At 37.0% G+C, this 25,785-nt stretch overlaps 1 protein-coding gene across 2 annotated transcripts in view; it reads left to right on the forward strand.

Moving 5' to 3' along the window:
• HGF (hepatocyte growth factor (hepapoietin A; scatter factor)) overlaps nucleotides 1-25,102 on the forward strand; it is a 51,342-nt gene extending 26,240 nt beyond the window's left edge. The window contains exons 8-19 of one of the 2 annotated variants that reach the window (XM_010086363.1): nucleotides 6,002-6,176; nucleotides 8,908-9,035; nucleotides 10,495-10,597; nucleotides 12,586-12,725; nucleotides 13,940-13,945; nucleotides 14,943-14,975; nucleotides 15,452-15,548; nucleotides 18,238-18,312; nucleotides 18,873-19,019; nucleotides 19,711-19,817; nucleotides 21,654-21,799; nucleotides 23,989-25,102. In XM_010086363.1, the coding sequence (XP_010084665.1) occupies nucleotides 6,002-6,176; nucleotides 8,908-9,035; nucleotides 10,495-10,597; nucleotides 12,586-12,725; nucleotides 13,940-13,945; nucleotides 14,943-14,975; nucleotides 15,452-15,548; nucleotides 18,238-18,312; nucleotides 18,873-19,019; nucleotides 19,711-19,817; nucleotides 21,654-21,799; nucleotides 23,989-24,159 (1,328 nt within the window). In that variant the 3' untranslated portion in view covers nucleotides 24,160-25,102. Of the gene's footprint in view, nucleotides 1-6,001; nucleotides 6,177-8,907; nucleotides 9,036-10,494; nucleotides 10,598-12,585; nucleotides 12,726-13,939; nucleotides 13,946-14,936; nucleotides 14,976-15,451; nucleotides 15,549-18,237; nucleotides 18,313-18,872; nucleotides 19,020-19,710; nucleotides 19,818-21,653; nucleotides 21,800-23,988 lie in introns of both variants that reach the window. The other variant, XM_010086362.1, reaches the window with a different exon arrangement.
• Nucleotides 25,103-25,785: the final 683 nt, after the last annotated feature.

Raw genomic sequence — 25,785 nt, forward strand, 5'->3', positions numbered from 1 at the left:
TTGTTGGTCACGTAAGCTTACAGTCCATGCAACTTTCAGTATCTACAGCCTGGCCTAAGCTTTATGAAATAATTGGGTGGGAAATGTCCTGCAAACTACTGTAATGTCACCTCTGTCTACTCAAGTCACAATTAGAGCTCTGAAGAACAGGTAGTCACCAAAATGAAATTTAAAAGACCCCACAATGTAAGGATTTTAATGTTGTCACGGAAGTAAAACTTCATTTCTAGGCAGAAGTTGACTGAATTGAAGTTGACTGAATTAACTAGAAATTATTTCTTTCATCTTCAGTTGGAAAGTGTAGTAACATCAGTGGAAATTTCACATGCAAAATTGTATTTTCACTACAGAAAACTGTAGATCTTTGGAAATTACTGAAGCAATCTATATGAGGAAGAATATAAAAGCAATGATCTTGAAAGTGCCTAATCCAACAGATATTTACAAAGAATGGTTAGCACAGGCATACAGCATTGTCTTCTACATAAGATGTGATGCTGCATTTTCCTTTATAACCCAGAAAGGGATTTTACTGCTGATATTACTGTTATATCACCCGCTCTGTGACCAGAATATCAACACAAAATATCACAGCCCTGTTTTCAGTTTTCTGTCTTTCTTGAGGCACATAGAAAAGCTATTTTACCATCTCCTAGCAGGGAACCCAAAACATTAGGCTGTTCTGAGTTTCAGTGGCTTCTCTATTTTTCAAAGCTGTGGCTGTGTGCAATCTCAGTACACTAAAAAGAGAACATAATGAGTTATATGTCTTTATAGCTTTGTGGTTTGGATTCTCACACAGGTTTTTAATTCCTGTGCTGAAGACTGTTTATATATTTTACAAGAAATACTAATTAGAAAAAATGCTTTGCAAATCCAAGTCCTTGGACCATGTACAAAAACGTAGGTGTCCTCTCTTCGGGGGAGTGACCACAAGGCAGCATGCTGCTCGCGGCTTTTGCTACATGTCATGAGTGCTACTATGCTCTATAGCCAAAATGCTGACAACAGCTCATATACAAAATTTTCGCCAAAATTCAGTGGAAGGAAGCATTCAGAAAATAAATATGTTTTTAAGACTGAAGAGACAGGAGGGCATTGTAACTTTATTTCCAAGCACAGAAGGCAGCATAAAACATTGTGGCTTACAGCCAGGGCTGTGAGAAAGAGATGACAGGAGCAATTAGGGATTAGCGATGGCTCAAGCTGCAAAAATTGGATCTGTATTAAGACTTCAGGGACCCCAGGATTGGTTTGAAGTTGCTCACATATGTGTCTGTGGTTTTGGCTTGAGACAAATTTTAGTTAGAAGAGAGGATAAAAGGACAACTCTAGCAGCAATAAAGAAGTGTAGGTTGAAATGAAGAAATGGGAGCAGTGACAGCAAATAAGAAAAAAGAAAATGACTGTTATTTTGGCATGAATGAGGACATGGACTATAGGGAAGACAGGAGTGAGGAGCTAATACTGTTTTTTTGAAAAAAGAAGAAAGGATAGCTGCATTTCTGTGGATGAGCTATAGGGCAGAGAGGTGCTGAGGCCCAGAAATGAGGAAGCTGCATATGTCAGTCATTTGAGAGCTGCAGAGGTATATGGAATCTTCATGGTAAGGACAGTGTTTGGTTGCTGCCTACCTGATTTCCAACCAATTCAGCTGATTTCACCACGGATTTAACCTTTGCTGTCAGTACTCATACGCAATAGGCAGGGTGACTGGAGCCTGAGAAGTCCTAAGAGAACTCAATAAGGGTCTGGGTTTGATGGGAAAGACCAAGTAATGAAACAGCAAAATTGAGAATCTAGGTATCAAATGAACAGTTGCAGTATGCCTACAACTTTTGGGAAGGGAAAGAATCACCGATATTAGATTACTTATCCTTTAGCAGCAGAGATTTCAACTGCCCATTTGAATGTGAAGTTCTGACTAAAGAACTGTTTGTTGAATCATAGTATGTAAACAAACAAAAGTGCCATTCAGTTTAAGCTTAATATTTATGTAAGATAAAGATGTTTGTAGAAAGGATGCAGTGAAAAGTGGCTGATGTTTAGTAGTTAACAAGTGTTGTCTTCCACCTCGCTTCATGCGGAGGCATAGCAGAGGTCCAGCATTCAGTGTGTATGAGACAGCTTAATCTACATTTCTTCAAAAAGAATCCTTCTCAGATCCTTTTCATCATTTCTATGATAGTTTTGAAAGTGAGACTAAAAAACTCTGAACCTGCAGAGAAGTCTTCAGGGTGAACATTTGGATCCAGATTTTTTTTTAAAAAAATGTATTTGAACTAAAAAACATTTGCATTTAAAGCCCAGTTGTAGATATTGGAACAACCTGGAAAGATGTCTCTGTGGTCAAGGACAAAAAAAACTGTAGCTGTGCAGGTTTTAGATGGCAATGAGTTCTTCAGTATGGCGATTCTTGAACTTAGGTATAATTTATTTCTTCACTTTCTTATATGTTTTTACTGAAAAAAATCCAAAATACTAGAAATCAGTGGGGAGTTTTTTCCATGTTTCATATACTGTACAATGAAGGAAACACATGGAAAGAAAAGAACAGCCACTATCACACTGCCCAGAACTCCAGACTGTACTACTTGACATAGGGATGCCTGGAGGCACTGTAACTGAGCATGAGCAGCTTCTCCCCATAACGTCACTCAAGTTTCTCACTGACATTTGCAGAATTGCATGGATCATGTTTAATGAGGACTTTGCTGTGCTTAGATCACTTTCTTTACTGGATTAGGCAACTCTTATCTTTTAAAATCTACTTTTTAAAATAATATTTGTGAATCAGGGTACATTTTCCTTTTGTTGACTGACACCCTAGGAAAGACATTGCAACAGTATTAGAGGTCTTCTTTTCCAACTATATCTTTTTAAAAAAATACATAGATGGTATTGCCATGAAAGCATATGAATACTCCAGCAAAATCCTTATCTTCTTTTAAGACAGTAGGAGTTTCACCATTGACCTAGAATTTGTGCAGGATTTTCTTCTGGGTCATTGAGATTAAAGACAGAAATAGTACTCTAACTGGTTACTTCAGCTGTAGGATGACTCAAGGCCCCCGCTGATTCCCTCATGCTGGCATTACTGTGAGAACCAGAACAGAGAAGACTATCTGTGGCTTTACACACAAAGCTCTGGATAATGTTTCACCTCTTTACTTAAGCATCTATGAATGCATGAGCTGGCCCTTATTAATAAAGTTATGTATTTTGAACTATCAAAATAAGGAGGTTTTCATGGAAAAAAGAAACCTTTGCATTATTGCAGCTTGGCTGGGGACTTCAGAGAGAAGATGTGAAGATGGAAATACCACTAACAAAAAACCCTCAAGTGGCTGTCTGAATCACATGGTTAATTTGAGTCACCCAGAACATAAAACAAAATTACAACAAAGTTCAAAGGTAGCAAAATGCTGCTAGACAATTACCATATTCTTTTATTCGTAATGAAGATTCATACAGGAATAAGAAGTGATAATTAATAAATCATAAATAGTAGTCTTTTATAAGATGATATTTTTCATGATCGTCCTTTAACAGTACTTTTTATCTCAGTTCAGAACTATAAATCAAAGAATCATAGAATTGTTTGGATTGGAAAGGGCCTTAAAGATCTTCTAGTTCCAACCCCCCTGCCATGGGCAGGGACACCCTCCACTAGACCAGGTTGCTCAAAGCCTCATCCAGCCTGGCCTTGAACACCTCCAGGGATGGGGCATCCACAGCTTCTCTGGGCAACCTGTGCCAGTGTCTCACCACCCTCACAGTGAAATATTTCTTCCCAATATCTAAATCTCCCCTCTTTCAGCTTAAAACCATTACTCCTCTTCCTATCACTACACTCCCTGATAAAGAGTGCCTCCCCATCTCTCCTGTAGCCCCCTTCAGTCACTGGAAGGCCGCTATAAGGTTTCTCTGGAGCCTTCTCCAAGCTGAACAACCCCAACTCTCTCAGCCTGTCCTCATAGGGGAGGTGCTCCAGCCTTTTGATCATCTTTGTGGCCCTCCTCTGGACTCCCTCCAGTGGGTACACGTCCTTCTTATGCTCGGAGCCCCAGATTTTAACACAGCAACTGGAATTATACTCTAAGATAGCTCCTAAATGGATTAGACTGGACATTGCTGTGCCACATTCAAATATGTATTAGTCTTTTTAAAAAATATATGCAACAGTTTTATTAAAAATGAAAGAGATGTGCTGTACTATTTGGAAAAAAATAGTTACCCAGCATGACAAATTTCAGCATATATATGGCATCCTGGCTGCATAATATTTTCTAAGTATATCAATAAATTACTACTACAGGGAGCTGCCTTAGAATATAATTCCAATTTGGTTTTGTATGTTAGTGATGATGGAAACCTGAAATATGCAGCCATATATTTCTATTAGGTGTATGAGTTTGCCTTTTTGTTGTCCAATTACTTATAAAGTTAATAATAATGGTTAAAAATATAGTTTCTAGCTGCAAGACTGTTTGATAAATCCACCAGAAAGGGTGTATTTGTCAGCCTGCAGTAGCCTTCTTGTGGTACTTGCTGTGCAATGTCATTTTGACTTTGGAATGAGTTGGAAGTCACAATCCCATTGAAACAGGACAACCTTTGCTGACAAAGTGTCTTGGGCAGAAAGGACAGGAGGTTAACTTGTGAAACATTGATGTAAAAAAATCAACCAGATGAAGAGAAAAAGGGAAGTTTTCTCCAGCATGGAGAAATGTATAATTCAACTGCACAACTTGATATTATCTTCTGTCAGGGAAGTGATCTATTAACATAGAAGATTAGACAGCAAATCAGCCAAACCCATCTGTTATGACATTTGGTTTCCTTAAGATCCATATTCTCTGCAAGTTCATAGAACTGGCTGAAGTTATCAGGAATGAACTATATTATGAGTAACATACAAGTATTGTTCTAATCACTGGACCATTTGAAGAAAACTTATTTTAAAACTGTATTAACACACCTATTGCTGGCAACTAATACTTTTAAGATAAGTAATAAAATTAGTCTTGTGAACAATAGGAATTACCAACAAATGGGTAGTTACTTACAAAAATATTATGTTGGGAGCTTTTTGGGACATTGTAGAAGTGTTACTCTTACTGTAGTATATTCAGCTTTGTACTACTTTGTATATATCTGATGCAATATCTGTGCCATTAATTTGCAATTATGAAAATTGCATAAGAAATGAAAAGAGTCTTTCAAGTTATGTGAATGAGTCATTTGCAAAACCACTGTTTTTCTGAATTTAGTTCAAGACAGCCCACACCAGGGTGAATGCAGAGTATATCAACATCTGTAAAAGATCTTGAGTCAGATGAATTTGTTGGTCTTTAAAACATTTGTCTCTCTGTAGAGAATAGTGATTCTTGATTTCCAAAAGCTGAGCTTTTTTTTTTTTTCTTCCCTCTATGAGGCATAAAATTGAATCTTCAAGGAGGATTTAGCATGTTACTTTATACTATGATTTATCTTTTTTTTTCTGTTTTATCTTAATCTTTTTTCCTGTGACTTGGTTTTCTTCAAGGAATTCCCAGAATATCAATTCGGTTTTAATCCTGTAAACATGTATTAACATGTTTAACAGTGTGCACATGGGTGGCCAGTCAGTTGTTTAAAGCGAAGCAAATGAGAAAATATTTGTTGAACTGGAAAGAGTAACCAAGAATATCTCCTGACCTTCAATGATATAACATAGGCCAGGTGTCTCACTAAACAAAAGCTGTTAAATGCTGCAGACTTTACAGATTCCTTGCCTGCAAGTGGATAAACTAGCGTAAGGTCTAATGCACATTTTGATTTCATGGATGTTGTTAATGTGAACAAGGGAAAGTTATTCTGTAAAAGACATCAGATTGGCATTTTCACAAAAGAACTTCAATCACCACAATTTGAACTGCAATTTGGAGTTCAAACCTGACATCCCGAGCCAGGCTCAGCCTTAAGAAAATGAAACAGTGCTTCTTCTCTTTGTCTGCAGATGAAAGCATCATGAACAGCACGGAGGTGGCAGCAGAGACATCAACTTGCATTCAGGGGCAGGGTGAGGGTTACCGTGGCACGGTCAACACCATATGGAGTGGAATCCAGTGCCAGCGGTGGGACTCTCAGTTTCCTCACCAGCACAATATCACTCCAGAGAACTTCAAGTGCAAGTGAGTAGAGACATGTCGGTATTACTGCAGTGGGAAGAGAGCTTAGTTTTCAGATGTGCAGTTTTCAGATGTTTAGAACTTCAAGCCACCAAAGTAGACCTTAGGATCCCTGGCCCTGTTCCAGGACATGATGCATTTACTGTACTTGCTGATGCTGAAAACCACTTGAACTTGGGAAAATCAGTTCTTCAAATCTCAAAATATTAGTTCTAGATTAATTTGTATGAAGCTGTGGGGTTTTCAATGAACATTTTCTTCAAGCATATATTCACCAATTTAATTGATTGTGAAGTGTATGGATGTTTTCCAGACTGGGACCTGAATCCCAATAGTGCTGGTACATTACAATGTCCTTCACCTGGGTCAGTGCAACCCTCAGTATCAATAAGGGCTAAAGGATGAAGGGACTGAGATCAGCCCTGGGGAGAAGGACATGGTGGTACTGGTGGATGAAAAGCTGGACGTCAGCTGGCAATGTGTGCTTGCAGCCCAGAAGGCTAACCCTGTCCTGGGCTGCATCAAAAGAAGCGTGACGAGCAGGTTGAGGGAGGTCATTCTGCCCCTCTACTCTGCTCTTGTGAGATCCCACCTGGAGTACTGCATCCAGCTGTGGGGTCCACAAAGATGGTCAGAGGGCTGGAGCACCTCCTATATGAGGAAAGGCTGAGAGAAGGGCTGTTCAGCCTGGAGAAGAGAAGGCTGGGGAGACCTTATTGCAGACTTCCAGTACTTGAAGGGGGCCCATAAGAAAGATGGGGACAAACTTTTTAGTAGGCCCTGTTGTGATAGGACAAGGGGTAATGGCTTTAAATTAAACAAGGGTAGATTTAGACTAAATTTAAGGAAAATTTTTTTTATTATGAGATTAGTGAAACATTGGGAAAGGTTGCCCAGAGAGGTGGTAGATGCCTCATCCCTGGAGGTGTTCAAGATGAGGTTGGATGAGGCTCTGAGCAACCTGATCTAGTTGAACATGTCCCTGCTCACTGCAGGGGCATTGGACTAGATGACCTTTAAAGGTCCCTTCCAACCCAACCCAAACCATTCTAAGATTCTATACTGTTATTTTTAATTCATGAAGGTAACTACTCGTTTGTAGTTTGCTTACTGATTTTAACTTCATATGTCCTAAATGTCACCCAAGTGTAATCTCATTGGCAATACTTGACATTTATAATATTTAACAATAATTATTTTATTTTCCATCTTTCTAATCCTTTTTCTGCCTCAGTAGTAAATGTACTTGTATGACTAGGCCTATTTTTACCTGAAGGACTGCTGGTCATCTAACCTATCTGTACATTTCATAAACTCCCAGGATGTGAATAATCTACTTATTTTAGGCAGTTACCTTAATCACGTTCTTTCAGTTCATTTTTTTCACCGAGCACAGAGGAAACCTAGCTGATCAGCATGGACCCAAAGCCTGGTTTGTACTAAATGTCTTTATTGATGGCTAAATATATGTCTGGGCTAGCACTGAAATTTAATGGAGTGGATTTTTCAAGGCAAAGAAAAGATTTCAGTCTGAGTTTAGATTATCTCTCTAACAACAGCTTGTTCGAGGAAAACAGTAATGTTTGTTGTCTTAATCCCTTTGCTATTGTTCAGTTTATTGATCAAATACTGTGCATTGCAACACATCTACTGAAAATGTAACAATCATCATTGTAACAGAAAATCAGAAAATCCTGAACCTCTTCTGTCAATCTCAGGACCACCTTGAATTTACCTGGAAGTTAGTGCTTGAGCCTGATCCCACAGATTTTTCCTAGACAAACCACCACTTAAACCAATTTGTGCTGTACCTATGTAATGCTGCTGCAGGATTAGCTGCTTGTGCAGTTTTAACAATGTTCCTAGCAGCGTAGAGGGGCTAACAATATTAGGACTGCTTATTCAGCCTGTGCTTGAGAGTGTAGTAGCTATTCAGACCAACAGCTTGAGTAAAATCAGCAGAACCGCTGGTACGACTGTTCAAAACTCACTCACATGAGCAAGAATTACAGTATAAGGCCCATTCTTTCCATAGTCTGGTATCAGTAAATGCTACAGATGGAAAAATATAGTGAAATATGGAGATGCACAGAACATGGCAACAACTGTTAGGAGATGGGAAAATAAAACTTAACATTTAAGAGGCTTGACTATTTCATGCAAGCTGTGAGAGACATTTAAGGATGTTCCCTTGTGGCTAACTTTTACTTTAAAGCTAACAGCTGTATAGAGTTTCAACATACTTTTTTTTATATTCCAAGATTCAGTTTCTTAAATGAATCGCTGACAGTCTACAGGACCCTGTTTCTCTAAACTCAGCAGAACAATTCAAAGTACAAGGAGTTTTAAGTGCTTTGGTAATGTTTGTATGTAAAAGCACTTGTAATGGATTGCAGGTGTATCCAATGTCAGATTGCATGCAAATTTTGATGGAGGATCTTGAGTAAAAATAAGGTATATTGAAAATATCATTAATCTCCAAATGAAATCTTACATCCAGTCAAAACATAGGTTCACTGAAAATGAATTTCCATGGATATATTCTTATTACAATTACTAAAATTTTCTGGACATTGTATTCTTACTGGCTCCTCATGTTCTTGCACTTGACATTGATCAGTAACATACAGACCTTGTGGAACCTGTATTATTGCTAATTCATAATAAAAAGCGATAGAATGCATCAGTGGTTTTAGGTTATCCCTGCCGTGAGCTAACATATTTATTTTTATAGGGATTTGAGGGAGAACTACTGCCGAAATCCAGATGGATCTGAATCACCCTGGTGTTTTACTACTGACCCAAACATCCGGATTGGTTATTGCTCCCAGATTCCTAAATGCGGTGTATCAAATGAACAAGGTAACAGAGGGAAAGGCGATAACGCGCTTTTAAGCGAATGTTGTACTGTTCCAAATGGCAGATAGGCAGGCTTGAAAACTAGAGAAGTTGATCTCAGTACATCTGCATTACACCTGTGTAGTTCTGCTTTGGCTTTATTTGCATACTTGGGATTCATCATGGTGTAAATGAGATTCATTTCTCAGTTCATGTTTCAATTCTAGCATGGAAAGCTGCAGAAAAGATTTGTTGTTGGATCTGGTTTTTAGACAAGGTGAATCTGCATGCCGTTTTAAGTTAGCTGGAGTTCTGCTCCACTGTCTTACAGTTTTTTAATTTGAAAGGCCTTTTTCTGGAGCTGAGATTATTTCCTTGGTTCACAGTCTTTTTATAACTGCATATGAGACCACCAAATGTGATTTTTTAATTATTTTTTTTTCCCATATACTCTCTTGTCTGAAAGGAGTTGAGTTGAAAAAAACTTGTGGACCTTCCCATATAGCCTGTTAGCTTCAATCTGTTACCTCTGCTTGTAAAGTCCACTCTGAGTGTTTGGGCAAATGCTTTTTTTTTTTTTTTTTTTTCCCTTCTCATGGGGTCTTGGTGTTACTCTAAGGAGTATTAGTGCATCCTGACAACAGATGTCAATCATAACATAAACTGAGGCTAAGACCTCAGACCTACGACCCTACGTCAAGGTGTATTATTAAGATCTCCCATTTTTCCTCTTAAAATTTGAAGGAGTTGCAGTTGGAACAGTTCTGTCAGAGCAAGGATGAAACTTTACTTTCATTCTGTGCTTTTTGTAAAGCATCAGTTATCAAAAAGTAAAAATGAATATGAAATGAAATGCTCTATACAAAAAGTCTTGATAGTAGTGATCATCTTAAACAATCCTCTTGAAAAGTCTCAGCTTGTGATAAAAAGCTTATGAATTAAACATAACTTCTGCTGGAGTGAAAAGGCAAGTTTTTGAATTACATTAAAATTAAAGTCATGTTGGTTTTTTAATTTTGCCAAAGTAGAAATTTAATCTAGAGTTATATACTCTTGCCAGTATCCAGAATCTATACAAAGGTAATATATAGGTTGAGAGTGCCGTTTTTTTGAGGAAGGAGCATTTTCACTTTGTTTTGTATAAAAGAGCTTCTGCAACTTTTAGAATATTCTGTGTGACCCATCTAAATTAATCATAAACTGTTTATGAAATAAATTTTCCCAGTTTATCTAAGTAAGACAAAATTTAAAATGCCACTGTGTTGAGAATGAAGGCCTCAAGTAGGAGATTATGTATATAAATTTGAAAACTTTCTCCTATTTTCTTTCTGATTTGATTTTTACAGTTGTCTGATCTATATTGTACAATGTTTGCTAAACACTTGTCTTTAATTATTTGGGTTACTGATGGAAAGGAAAAGGGTTTTTTTCAATGTTGCACAATCACCCTCCACTTCTTTTTGTCTCAACATTCTTTATTCAGATTGTTATCGTGGCAATGGCAAGAGTTACATGGGGAATCTATCCAAGACAAGATTTGGGCTAACTTGCTCCACATGGGACAAGAATATTGAAGACTTACGTAGGTGTGTACGTATGAAACAGAAAGAGATGGTTCAGTGAGTCCTGAGTAAATACTGCCTCCAGATGGCATCTCTTTTTCTTCTGCAGTGATTCTAAAATAGCCCCTTATGCCCTGGAGCATTTGGTATCTTTTTTTTTTTTTTTTTTTTTTTTTTTATGTTTAGATATATTGCACAACATGTCTTTGTTCAGGCTAACCACTAATTGCAGACTTTGGGTTGTTTCTTAGTGTTTAGTTTGCTGGCCTGGTTTACCCCATCTTTGTCCTTGAAAGTTTTGTTCTGTGAGAGAATAGCTGGTATGAAGTAGGATATGGTTATCTCATCAGTCTAATCTCATAGCTCATGCAACTTCAAGAAGGAAGTTGGAGTTGAGACCACCTAAGGTTCCTTGCAACCTGAAATTGAATCATGAGTCTATGATCTATTGACACTGACATCAAGTGCCATTAAAGTGACTTGTAATTTCTGTTGTTTATCATTTGGCTTCATATTCAAGTAGCGGAAATGGCAAATTACTTTATTTGTTAAAGTAAAAATGAATCAGCAGTAAGTATAAAAGAAGTAGTGAGTTTCCAAAAGTTCAGTTATGCCAGGATCCTCAGTGTTGTCTCTGCTGGTTCAGAACAGTGGATTAATAAATCAGGAGTGACAAGAACGGTGACTTCCAGGTACCACACAAAGGCAGAGATTCATCAAAAATTTCTCTACGTGTGAGATATTACACACATTAGTGGTCCAAATGGAAACAGTTTTCCCTTCATTTTCCTTTAGATTCTGAAATCAGTGCGATTATGTCTACATTACTTCTGGAACTTGTTATTGAGTTAGTGCTAATGATCCCTGCAGTCAGAGTGCCCAACAAATTAGCCATTGCCCTCTGGAATTTGGTTGTCCCCGATTTCTGCTGCTGACTTGATGGTCAGTCAGGTGAAGGTGTGTAAGTAGGTAAGTCAGACTTAGGGGAAGCTGTATTGCAAAAGTCAGGTGTGAGTGGCACTGTCTGGAATCACTGTCTGGACTATATGTTGTTTTCGCCACACAGGGTCAGAGACAACATACATATTCCAGTGTGCTGTCCATGTAAGGGCGATGGAGGTTTAAGATCATGACTTTGGAGAGCTCTGATAAGTCTTCAGTTAGGTGTGAATGACACACCTTAAACCTACTGGATGCTTGATGTATTTGTGTTCATATAATCTTGAGCACAGATCAGCCTTTGTTGTCTTACATCCACAAATTTTCCATCTGTGAATTTGTTTTGGGAGTAATCTTTCTCACTCCAGCAGTTACTCTGCCTGTGGGTGTGCTAGAAGCAGCATGCATGCTTGGTTATGTACTAAAAGAGCAGTGCAGCTGTAACTTAAGAAGCCTGTATGCTTCTGTCTGACAAGCCAGAAATAAACAACTTTCTCTGCTTCAGATTGTCACCCCAAAATTTCACCTTTAAAATGTCTCATGTAGGTTTGTAACTTGGATGACCTTGGATGGCAGTGTCTGAGCCATTGATCCTTCTCCTTGCCTGCTCCTCAGTCTTGTTACCTTTCTTTTGTTTGTCTTCTCTTTGCCTAAGATTCAGTTTTCTTTGCATATTCAAGGCTCCCTTGTGCTAACAGTTAATCTGCAGGGAGAAGGTACCTGTGCTCCCACAGAGGTCGGCAGATTGGCTGAGGGCAACACAGACCCTCTTCTAATCAGTGTACCGATCCCTCCTTCGAGTATCCAGGGATTTAAGCTCAAGTGGGAGATCTAGAAACTCCCAGCTGTATGGTGGACACAGTGCTTAAAATACCGGCCAGAGGAAACTTGGATCCAGATCCAGCAAATATTTGGGTCTCATCTTCCCTTTGATTTTAACCAGCCCTAAACCCTGACCTGTAGGCTTCTCAATCAGCTAATATTACAATGTGGAGCAAAGCAACATTTAACCTTTGAAAAATTGGGCTATACTATAAAGCTTTTCAGCACTTTGAATTTTTGTTTCCCTGTAGGCATATACAAATATTCAGAGAACCAGATGTTAGTAAACTGAAGAAAAACTATTGCCGCAATCCAGATGATGATTTTCATGGTCCCTGGTGTTACACAGATGATCCTCTCGTTCCCTGGGATTACTGCCCTATTTCTCGATGTGAGTACTTGGTATGCCTCAGGCATTGTCAACTCCACAGTCCCAGTGAAGTCACAGTGTCACATGTGTATGTATACCTTTCTGTTGTCATTTGTGGCAGCATAAATTGTGTAATTCTATCAAGAATCAATTGTGCATGACTGAGAAGGAATGGACAGAAGCTGCTTGTGCAATATATGAACAAGGGGTGCTTTTCCTTGACCAGCTTGGAGATTTCAAGGCTTATTTACGCAGCAGGAACATAAAAGGGCTATTACAGATGGTCAAACATTTTCCAACAGATCTAGCTATTGAATGAGGGCTGGATGGAGACAAAGAATCATCTAGTGGTCAGAATGCTGGCTGTGGCCTCAAGAAACCCAGGGATAGTTATCTTCTCTGCTACAAGCTTCATAGTCTCTTTGTGTGATCTGTGTTTGTTTATAAAGTTAGGATAGCTCACTACATATATGCCGAAGTTTATATGTGTTATATAGATTAGATTCTGCTTTAGGATGTTTATGGTGTGATTTAACTCCTGGCAAGAATTAGGAATATCACTCCTCCAAAGCTGCATGTTAAAATCTAAACAGCTTAAAAAAAACAGAATTAAAAATCCTAGGGAATTCAGTAATAAACTAATGTTAAGTGGAAAAAGATAGATTTATGACACAAAATGCAATTGACATTCATGTTTTAATTTTTTCTCTTCAATTCTTATTTCCAAATCAGTGTACTGTATATCCTGGGAGAATATTTAAATGCTAAATCAGGCTTTTGAATGCATGTCTGTGATCTCTGGAGGTTAAGGATAATGTTACATTCATTCTTAGCAGCAATCTGCTGCATTTCCTCATAGTCTGAACTGCAGCATCTCTAAGAGGCAACATTTGAAGTCTCAGGTGATATTTTGGCATCTATGTGAAGAGTAAACAAACTGTGCAAAAGGTTATTTGTGTCAATGTACATGAAGAAAAACAGCTGAAGAAATACAAATATTGTTCACTTGCTCTCAGCTCATTATCTGGATCTATGAATTCCTAAGGAAATATTCACAGCAAATATTTGTAGGGTATATGGCAATGGTATTATGATTTTTGGAATCAAATGGCAGAGCTGGGATATAGAATCATGGAAACATAGAATGGTTAGGGTTGGAAAGGACCTTCAAGATCATTGAGTTCCAACCCCCCTTCCATAGAGTGTTTCCCCATCTCTCCTGTAGCCCCCTTTAGGTACTGGTGAGCTGCTGTTAGGTCTCCTCAGAGCCTACTCTTCTCCAGGCTGAACAACCCCAATATATCTGTTTTACAATTGTAACTTGTATGGACTAGTATTAAACTGCTAGTAGGTCACTCAGGTACTGATAACCAGTATAGACAAAACACTGGCAGTTCCCAAGTGTACTTGATGCCTTTAACCGGTCTCTTCAAACTGCATTATATATATACTTATATATATTTATATGTATATGTACATACATATGCGTATGCATACACATACAGATATGTATGTGTATACATATACACGGGAATTTAACTATGTATATAACTGTACACCTTTCTGTATATATATATATTTGCTTAATGGTGGAAATCTAGTTGAATGAGACTGTTTAAATTTTCCCTGTACAAAGTTTCAGTAGCTACACCTGTACCTCTAGTTCCTAATCCAGAGTCACTCTGCAGACTTTGCTGAAGGCAAATATTTTGAACCAAGTTTAAGCAACCTTGTTGTAACTGTATTTTGACTCGGACTAGATGGAAGAACCAAACCAGATTTTGGGGAACATGTTTCAATAAGGATAAATTTTTGCTGATAGTAACATAAAAGGACTTTTGAAGTTTGAAAGCTCTTCAAGGAAATCAGAAATTTTCATTAGATCTGATTTGCATTTCATCATGTGCCTTCTATAGTTCCTGAAAGCTTATGGAAAAGCCACAACTTCATTTTTCAGTATTTGCTTATTTGAATGAAACATGTAAAATGAACATGATAGACAGTCTGATGAATTCAGGATTCAGCCAAGAAGAAAAATGCTCGAAACTCCTGTGGCAAAATGTCTGATTCTTATTTCATTCTATTGTGCTTTTGCAGAGTATTAAAGAAATCATTGATGTTTAAAAGTTTTTGAACTGTTAAAATGAAGAATATGCCATTTGCAGTTTATTTTTATTAAATTTTTAGATATGTTTTAATTTTGTATTATGGATATCCTATATGTCTGTCTAGGTGAAGGTGATACAACTCCTACTACAACCACCTTGGATGGTAAGTAAGTTTGCAGATGTACTGTGCAGTGCATGTATTGTATCCTCTAAGAGCAGCTATTCCTTTCTGTTGGAGAAACAAGAGGAAGATCTGTTAAAGACACAAAAAACCTGTACAGCTTGGGAAAAATGCTTTTGCAAGAGGAAAATGTAGAATAGCTTTATTACAGTCCTTTAACTGTTCTCACTGTCCTGTCTTGACAGTGGTGAGATATGGTAATGATTTTCAATATTTGCTTTAGAATCTGCAAATCTCCAGAGTAAACCTATTTAAATATATGTATTTAATATTCCCTGTGAATATTGCATGGACTGACCCAGCTTCACTGAAGTAGCTTTGATGTTCTAGAAACATATTTCACTAGTGCAGGAAAGTTCATCTGTAATAAATATTGACCTTCTTGTGGTCCTTATGTGCAACTGCACAGGTTTCCTACCACTTTTTTAGTAAAATGTGATCTCTGGACCTGCTTTCAGATACTGTCATTCCCTGCGCCTCAACAAAACATTTGAGAGTTGTAAATGGAATCCCAACACAAACTAACGAAGGCTGGGTGGTTAGTCTGACATACAGGTAACTATCATTTTGATTAGAAAGACAATACATCTATGAGGGTATTTGTTTTGGAACTGTAGAAAATGTTGACCGTAATAAGAATACTTGTAGAATCCTGTAAAAGCAGAAAATCTGCATTCCTGAAACATCAGGTGATTCCATATTATTCACTCTGTCAGTGAAATATTTATATGTTCTTATCACAAACTTACACACATAAGCTTGTAAAGCTTTCATAGAATTCTGCTCTTTCAATCAGCTACTGCAGACCTTTTCCTAACATTGGCTTAGTGTCAAACTTTAAACTATTTTAGAGACTGTGACAAAAAAAAAAAAGAAATTTTCATATCAATATTTTCACTTTAACTGCAGTGCATTTAGTTGTGAAGTGTTGGATTCAGGATTTATACCCATGTCGAATTTAGCTTTCTGCTCATGTCATTGCATGCAATTGAAATGTATTCTGTACTAAAAAAAAAAAAAATTAAAAAAAAAATAAAAAAAAAAAAGTAGGAGCTATAAGGAAATCCTTTTCATTCTACAAAACAAGACCCTAACATGTACAGCTGGAAATGTGTATTATATTATGGCAGAACTTACTTTCCTACTGTGTGAGAGACCCAACACAGAATTAGTTTCTCATGTTCATTACTCTGGTTCATAACTCATCAGCTGAAGTGTGAATCGTTAATGTGTAACAGCAGACATATCCCATGCATCAGCTCTGCACCTTCTATTAGGAAAAATAGTTTAAAAAGAAAGTCTTTTTTTATCTGCCAGTATAGACTAAAGTACAGCTCAATTCTATTAACTTATGATCTACCATCTCTTTTAAAACCATGTTGTAAAATAGGTCTTAAATGAAAAATTGGAGCAAAGGAAAAGATGAAAAGCCTATTTTCTACATTGCTTCATTGCTAGAGAAATTCTGGGGGTCCTTCCCATCCTTGGTAATCTTTGTATTTTACAAGCTCCAATCAGAACTAGACCTTTCTGGGAGTCTAGTGGATGGTCCAGAAACACATTTCTAGAGAAACGTGACTGTATTGCTAGACTAAATAACCAGATAGGTGGGCTGAATCACTCTCTGGAAAAGTTTATCTTTCTACTATTTTTAAAGCAACCTTGGTTTTTGAGGTATGTGTAACATGAAGTACATCTGGGTGCCTAAAATTTAAATAACTAATGTTAGTGCTGTTAAACCTGGATTTCCTGTTATGCAACAGAATTCCGTTAAGCAGATTCTTTTATGAAAAAGGGATTCTTGGAATACTCCAGCAGCAAAATATATTTTTAAGTATTACATGTGGGCATAAAAATGTAGTTTTATTTCGTATTGTTGCCAAGGAAGCAAACAGAATGTTGTCTGAAACAAAATCATCACGACCTCAGAACTTCTTGAAAAAAACTAACTATACACCTCAAAATGGAATTGCCATGTCTGAATGGTAAAGGTTCAGTCATACTTAGAAACGTGTATTCATGTTTGGCAGCTGAGGTCCACCTCTGAATGTTAAATTAATCAATGACATATTTTCTTACATATCTGATCCAGATTCTGTTGTCAGGTATATTTAAGTATATTTGTCTGAATTTCATCTATTTCATGGAATCAGCTCTGGATTTGTGCCACATTTAAATAAGAAGTTTAACCTTCTCTGTGTACTAGTCAATCTTCTAAAGCAGGTGATGCAATCTTGTGAATTCTTTTTGATAATTAGTGATGCAAACATAATATGAAAGAACACATTTATACTCCTGATTGTGACATTTTCATAATAAAAATGGGCAGAATCTATATTTTTAAAAGAATCCAGCTTTTTTGGACCAGATATTTTGTTCCTCAACCAAAATACAATAAAAAGAAAAGGAGGCAAGCATCTGTGTTATTCTTCTGTCTTTGAATTCCATATAGAGTCTGGGATCCTTCCAGCAGTTCTTTGCAAAGCTTTGAACATTTGTGTGATTTGAATTTATAAATTCTGAGATTTTAAGCTTTTCCCAAATTGCTGACAATTCTGATTCACCTTCCAGAGAGCTGCAGAAAATAAATGTGATTTTGGAGGCACAAAGAAGGAAGCTAATTAATCTGCATTCCACAGTCGTCTTTTTTTTTGAAAGAACTGTCATGCTTAATTGCTTTAATTTTACTTGATATATTATGCTGCAGGTTTTCTATGATCACATGTAGGATGTCATACATTGCAGATTGTTTCCAACTGAAGTATGTGAGGACAGAAATCTCATAGGGCTGGTAATCAAATAGGAACTCTCCACCTTGAGGTCAAAGCTTTGAATAATACCTACATGAATAATGACCAAGTGCTGTTTACATCTGGTGGAAGTTTGGGGACTTGCTTGAATGTTTTAGTCCAGTTCCTATTACAAATAATTAGCTTGCCTTTTCTTTCTTTTTTTCCTTAAAAAAATAGGTGTCTTATAAATTCAGCTTTGAAAACATTACATGAACAGAGTAACTGAATTTCTCTTTCCTCCTGGTTTATACACATTGAGGTAAATCTCTGCAGTCATGCTACTATAAGTGTTGAAACTGTAGAGCAAAGGGACAGAGACAAGTTTTCGTAGGCTGTCAGTCAGCCACTTTTCATCAGCAAAAGTATGTGGTAGGCAAAACTACTCTTTAGTTTTTGACTGTGTAGAAACCAACACTATTACTTTATTTATTTATTTATTTTTTTTTCCACAGGAATAAACATATCTGTGGAGGTACTTTGATAAAGGAAGAGTGGGTTCTAACAGCAAGGCAGTGTTTCCCTTCTCGGTACAGTAGTCTGTAGCTTTGCAATATTGAAACACATCTATTTGCAGGAACTTGTCACCACAACATTTCTTTAACTCAAATGCAGTAGTTTTCCCTCCTGTTTGGCTTTAACACTGGTTTTGTGATGTAAAAGTCCCGTGGGACCTTGGTATTTTCTGTTATTATTGTTGTTAATCTAAAAGATTCCAAGCATAATGCTTAGACAATTGCCTCTTTATGCAATTGATTTTATGCTTCTGCTTAACTGGACAGAATAAAATAGAAAACTTGAGCAAATCCCCAAAAGTTCAAAGGTTCATACTGTCCAAGTATCTAAATGTTTGGATACTATTAGGAAAAAAATTAGCTTTCAGTCACAGCTAAAGATAAAATTATGTAGTGACTTTAGACCAAAATATTACATCCGAGTATGTTGATTTTGGAATAGCAGTTGGCAGCATAAACCTATTTCTGGTGAAGAATATTAGTTAAGATCTTCTAGCATAATCATATTAAATAGCATTTTTTGAGTTATTTTATTATACACTCAGCAAAATCCTAACCAACTTTGCCTCGTTTAGGTACAAAGATTTGAAAGACTATAAAGCCTGGCTTGGAGTCCATAATATCAAAGGAAAGGGAGAGGAGAAGCACAGACAAGTTCTGAATATCTCCCAGTTGGTATATGGCCCTGCAGGGTCAGATTTGGTCTTACTTAAACTCAGCAGGTTAGTAGCTATTATTGCCAATTCCAGCATTTTCAACTGATGAATGAGATTCTTACTAAATAAGATTTGAAAATTCAGTTCTCTGCTGTCTCTGATACTGCAGATGTCTCCATGGAGTAAACTTCCAGTTGCAGATAATTTTTTCTTGATATATGCAGAAATGCAGGTTCATCTACTTTACTCAGAAAACAGATGTTACTTCTGAAAAGTTGTGCCTAAGTTTTTTTCCTGATAACCAAGTTTAGTTTGTTGGGAGTTTTTTTATTTTTTTTTTTTTCTTAAAAAAATTTTTTAGAAAAAAAAATTGACTAGTATATGGTTTTAATTTCTAGAATAAGCATCAGAATATAACTGACATCCTTGTGTATATATGGGTTTCAAACTCTCTCCATATCAGAAAAAATATATATTCAAATGAAAAGCCATCATTACTTACTTTTAAGATGAAAACCCAAGTTAAATTGCATAAAAGTGGTGACAGCATTTCAAGAATTCTTTTGACAGTTAACAGCTGTAGCACAAAAAATAGGTAGAAGAATCCATCATATTCTTCAAAGATTGAAAAAAAAGAAAAAGAATTGGCACAGTTTTTAGTTGCTGTGGTCTATAATAGATTTGAAGTCATTTTTAAGATACATTTTAGAAGATTAAGTAAAATCCATTATATCTGTTATTTCTTTTCTCCTTTCAGACCTGCCATATTGACAAATTTTGTAGAAATAATCCGATTGCCCATTTCTGGATGTACCATTCCAGAGAAGACCAGTTGCAGTATTTATGGATGGGGATACACTGGATGTAAGAAACTATTTTTAAAAACTAAATGAATACGTTGACAGCTTACTTCCTCTTGTCATTATAGGTGAGGCTGCTGGTATTGCCTGATGCCATGGTTGTCCAACACTTTTTGTTATAAAATGCTGTTTCAATTTTTCTAATTTTGTAAGTCTTTGAGCATTTTATCTAAGATATTTTAACATGAAATATTTTCTACTAGTCCATCCGTTTTTTTTTTTCAGTGACAGCCAAAATGACCCAAGCATTTCAAAGACCAAACTAGAGAAAAATATCGTTCTACATGTTTAAAAAATCTGGCAGAATTGGTTTACAGTGTTCTAAATCTTTTTTGAAAAAATCCTGATTCATCTACTTGAGCAGCCTCTTTCTGTATCCCAAAGCCAGCTGCCCTGTGGAAAAACTAGCACAGAATCATGTAACCAAAGACATAACTAAAGTACACAAGGACATTGAACTAAGGATGCACAGGCAGCCCAAAGTCTGGCATTTCCTAACTTTTGAGTACTTGACTTTGCAACCTTACTAATGTTTATTAAACACAGTTTTTGTGTGAAGTAAATACAAATATGTGGGAGAACAGACATTTATTTAGTCTGGTAAATACTATATCTGGCTAATTATGTGTTGATGATAAAGTAAATAGCTGCCAGTTGACAATAATTACTCCAATAATTACTGTGCCACAGACCCTGAGTAAGCACCAGCAACATACTCATGCTGTTCTGGAAGCAGAGCAGAAACTAGACTGTAATTCTGAGGCGCTTTTCCTTGTAACCATTACTCCGCATTTCTTTGTGGGTGGCAAGTAATCTGTACCAGCCCTCTCCCAGCTGACTCCCTTTGATGTTCCCAGCATGGTCGCATTAGCCATCCTCTGGGGCAGTGGCTGTCTGGGGGACAGGGAAGTCAGGCTGGAGCACGGTGCAGCATCACAGGAAAGCTTAGTTTAAGAGACCCGATAAGGAATTTGCAATGTTGTGGAGTTATGTAATACAGTAAATACACAACATCTGTCATTCAAGGACTTTGTACTATATTTTATGCACTGCTTAATGTAATCCTCACAGCATTCTAGTCAGGGAAGGAAGAAATGTTACATCCATTTTTTCAAGAAAACAGGATAATAAGTCAGTGAACGCAAGCTTGGCATTTTCTTTTGATGGGTGTGCAGAGAATGAGCAGGTCCAGGCCCTTTATTTATCTTCGCAGCTTGTACAGTCTTGTCTTTTGACATGTAGAACAAGAGCAAGCTCCACAGGGCTCCTGCCTCCTGACCTTCACACTGATGAATGGAGATTGCACAAAGCTGTGGCTCTGCCCTTGCAGGCACAAAGTCACTCAGTGTAGCTGAGCCAGCACAGAACGAGAAAAACTCTGCTCTGTTGCAGTATTTTTCAAGTCACACATCCTTCCCTAGGCTATGGCAGGCACCGTTACACATCAACTTGTGTTTAAGTCAGGGAGCAAAATCCTCTCTCCACTAACGGGACTGCCAACATTCCCAGGCTCACGTTTTCTGGTTTCTGCAACATGACAGGGCAAGCTGGTGGTGAACTGTAGGGTAAACCCAGTTACCTAGCCCTTTCTTCTAATACAAAAAGCTTCTCAGATGTTCTCAGAGAACTGAACAGACATGCACATCAAAATCTCATTTGTAGCAAATATAAGAAAGCAAAAGGACAAATGCATGATAACAGTGAGGATGGACAAAATTTCAGTACTGCAAAGAAAGCAAGATAGCTGGAGTTACATGAAGAAGTTTATCCAGACTGCAACTTCATTTTTTTTTTTTTTCCTTAAAATAGAATAAACATTTCATTCTCTTTTCAATCCCAGTAATGAACTATGACGGCCTTCTCCGGGTAGCAAACCTGTTTATTTTGGGAAATGAGAAATGTAACCAGTATCTCAAAGGGAAGATCACTGTGAATGAGTCAGAAATCTGTGCTGTAGCTGAAACCATCGGTGCTGGGCCTTGTGAGGTAAATATTACATTTCCTAATACATTCTTAGGATCCATCAGCCTAGCAATTTCTTTTCCAGAAATAATTTAGTAGAGTTTTTTGTAATTACTCTCTCTGCATTAAACTTGTACATAAAAAAATATTTTAATCTTTCGCATTGGAAAATGATTTGTGTTCCTAGTAATCTATTTTCTGCCCGAGTGCAGGAAGAGGTTCCTTTTGCTTCAATTTAAACTTTCACCACACCAGTAAAAGATTTACATGAATGTTAAATATACTTCTATGACTAAACACTTTGCCATACTGAGACAAATTTGTGTTCTGCATAGTAAGGGCTAAAGTGGACTGTGCTATCAACAGCAGCATATTTTGCTTGAGTAGAAAGTAAATGCTGGAGCAAATTCTACTACTTAGGTAGGTGAGGGCTTGTATGCAAAATACAAGAGAATCACTGCTCCAGAGAGTTGAAGACGTCATGAAGGAAGGACAAAGATCCAGAAATGTACTGAGGTTCAGTATTAGTGAAAAGGCTGGAGCATTTGATATCCCTAATCAAGTGTAAGCAACATACCAGTGAGTACGGGAGAACTCTTTCTGTGCAAGTACACAAATCAAGAAGATTTGATGATGAAGACATCTGAGAAGTGCTGTAAATCATTTATTACAGGAAGATACCATTTTTTATGTGGAAAATCTGCCTGATGAGATGACGTCTAGGAGGGCAGTCATGAGTATTATTATGTATTTAATATCTAGAGAAGAACAGATGATTTCCTAATACTGATGCTAACCAGTGAAATTTTCCCTACCCAAGGGTGCTACCAAAATGTGGGGAAACAACATCTTCATCAGGTTGAGGACTCTTCCATTTATTATTAATATTCCACAGGATCATTTTGTTATTGCAAAGTATTTTCTTCAAAATCAAATATTTAATCATAAATGAGCTCTTAAACATGTCAAGGCTTACAAATAAAACATCTGCATGTAAGTCTGCTGGGGATCCTGCACTTTGTTTTCCCCTGCAAGAAGAAATGGAATGAATTAATACAAGCAATCAGTCTTAATCACTGCATGGTTTCCTGCTCCCTGAGTTCCCCTTTGAAGCTGCTTTCCTCAGCAGAAGACAGGCAGAGAAACAAAATCAGATTGGCAGGTGAAACTCCACTCCTGAACGTGTTTTATGAGCTGCTCTGATGGTACTGACATAGTTCATTGTCCGTGTGGGAACTAATCTGCAGTCAGTCATGAAAAAAAAAAAAATCAAACAATCAAAACCAAACCAAATAAAGGTCAAGCATTGTTGTTTCTCCGGTGATCCAGAGAGTATACAATGCTAATTGGCAACTTTTATTTTTTGAAACAATGTCTCACTATCCAACATGAACATTTATTGTCCAGCTTTGCAGCTAGTTTTCTAGGTTCAGTATACGTTATTGCCTGGGTAAAAACTGCAGTATCTATGTTCAAGTCTCAAATCTATGAGAATGTATCAAAATTACTGTTTCAATCTAATTTAAACTGGATGTATTTTAGTTCTAAATAAGACCCCAATCTGACTTGGCTATACTCCAAATTTTCACTGAATATATTTACTGGTGCATAGATGTCTCATTCACTCAGAATAATGAAAAAGAGTATTTTAACAAGTGATGTCTCAAAATTATGCCTACAAAATATTACCTTTTATTACCTTTTATTAAGTTTGGGATTCCCCTCCCCCATTATTACACACCGATTCTCATCCTAGGGCCTTGCAAGGTAATTGACTGACATATTAACCTGTCTCTGGCAGTAGTCTTCGATGCAAAACCTGTTATCACAGCAAAGATGTTTATCAGTCAACTTGCTTTCTGCTCCTCTGATTTATATGAACATAAACAAATATTATGCTTGCAGGTAGCTGAAAGAGGAGAGTAGGATCTGGCAATCTGAAGTCACTAGAATCACATGTAAAGATGGATCAGAGGGTTTAATTTTGACAGGAAGCAATCAAAGGTCAAAGGCCAGCCTTGACATTGGTTTGTACAAATTCTGGTTGTGCAAAAGATACTGTGAGTTGGTTTTTGTCCTGTGGCAAGTATAACTCTACTGCCTCTTCACTGAGGTAGGTCATCCCCAGAAGGAGCCAGTCAGTAGGAGACAGGTGGGAGCTGTGTCTTGAAGCATATTGAGAAGTGACATTCTTTATATTTATTTTTTCCTAGAGAGATTATGGTGGTCCCTTGGTTTGTGAACAAAACAGGCTGAAGATAGTAGTTGGTGTTATTGTTCCTGGCCGCGGGTGTGCCATTCGAAATCGTCCTGGGATTTTTGTTCGGGTCTCATATTACTCGCGGTGGATACACAAGATTATGATGACCTACAGAAAACCCTGAAAAACTCAACAACTTCCACTCAAAGAAGGATTTTGGGCAGCATGGAATTAACGTGTAATGTAAAGATCAACAATTTTTTAACTACTTGATAGTGAAGTTTGTTGAGCTTCTTTTAATATTTATGGATTTTTTTTTTTTTGGCGTTTTTGTCTATCAGTGTTGTTTTATAAATGTTGGAGTGACTTACAGTATATGCAAGTATGGTGACATATCTCCTGAAGATACTTGAATGGGTAAACAATTTTGCAAAGATATTATTACTGGATGATAAATGGTTCTGTAGAAATAGATCATATGACCTCTTTTATGCTGCTCTCCAGATTATCTTAGAAGGAGAAACAAATTGTAATTTTGTTTAGCACATCTTATTCTTTCTATGAGCCATATATTTCTCTTCATACATGACAAAAGATATATGCGTCTGTCAAGGACAGAATACATGATCATATTTCTCTTCTTCCCTTGTAAGAGGTCAAAGATTTCAATATTTCATTAAAAAAAAAATCTCTTTAGAAATTAATCTTTTCATTATTGATGGACTTTGACAAGCCTGCCATAAGCAGAGTTTTCATAGCAGTCAATATCTCTTCCTTTTACACAATGCTTATAGAGTTTAGTTCTGCGCTTGATTCCTTCATTGTGTATGTGGTCCCCTAACAGATATCTCAAAACCCCTTTGGATGAAAGAAGAGACATAGAAGTGGATTAGTTAGCAAACTATTGGTCATTTGTTTAAAGTTAGTGCCAGAAATAACTGTGAATTTACAATACGAAAGAGGTTATTTCGTACAGTTTGAAAGATTAATCCCAATTAGCTAATGGCAGACTTTGGCCATTAAAAGAAATTTCAATCAAATATGCCCAAATCTTTCTCAACAGACAAGTGTTAAAAATTCAGTTTATTCTAGTTATTTCATGAAAGTAACTCTGTATTTACAACAGGAAGAAGAATAGTTGAATCTGGCACCTGACTGAGAGACTTAATACTGGGAAAATTAAGTTATACATTAATAGTCTTTCTGAGACTTAAGATCTTTAATAAAACCTTACCTAGATTTGGACAAAATTATATTATTTGTATAATTCCTTTCAGGGTAATAAAATTATTGCAGAGATTGATACAATCTTGTATGTAATATGGAAAACATCACCAATAGTTTAGTAGCTTGTGCTTCCTGCCTGTATGTAGAACCATAATTTTCCTTTATGTTGGTGGGGAAAGGGAACAATAATCAGCATCTATTGAAAGTTCTTGTTCTCCTCTAGAGGCATTTAGTTGTATGGCTGGAAGTATTATACAAATATGTTGTTATAGGTGGCACCAATTACTCTGTAATTTCTGGAAAATTGGCACAACATATATCCAATTTTTAGTTTTACTACTGTACATGTAATTGCATAAGTAACTGTGCTGTTAGGTCTCTTGTGACTCTGTAATTGTAAATGTTTCCAGTAGCAAACTGTATGGTATGCGTATCTAACTGCATGGCCGCTAAGCTGAGATCATGGTGTAGACATATAAGAGGACATTTAATTCAGAAGACGCAGGGTTGGATTCTGCCCTGGCAGAAACTACTTCAGGGGAGCTGTCTTGGGCGGCAGCCCTCTTGTTGACTCACCAAATTA

The sequence above is a fragment of the Pterocles gutturalis genome, unplaced genomic scaffold, assembly GCF_000699245.1.
Source record: "Pterocles gutturalis isolate BGI_N339 unplaced genomic scaffold, ASM69924v1 scaffold2081, whole genome shotgun sequence".
In the NCBI taxonomy this organism is placed as follows: domain Eukaryota; kingdom Metazoa; phylum Chordata; class Aves; order Pterocliformes; family Pteroclidae; genus Pterocles; species Pterocles gutturalis.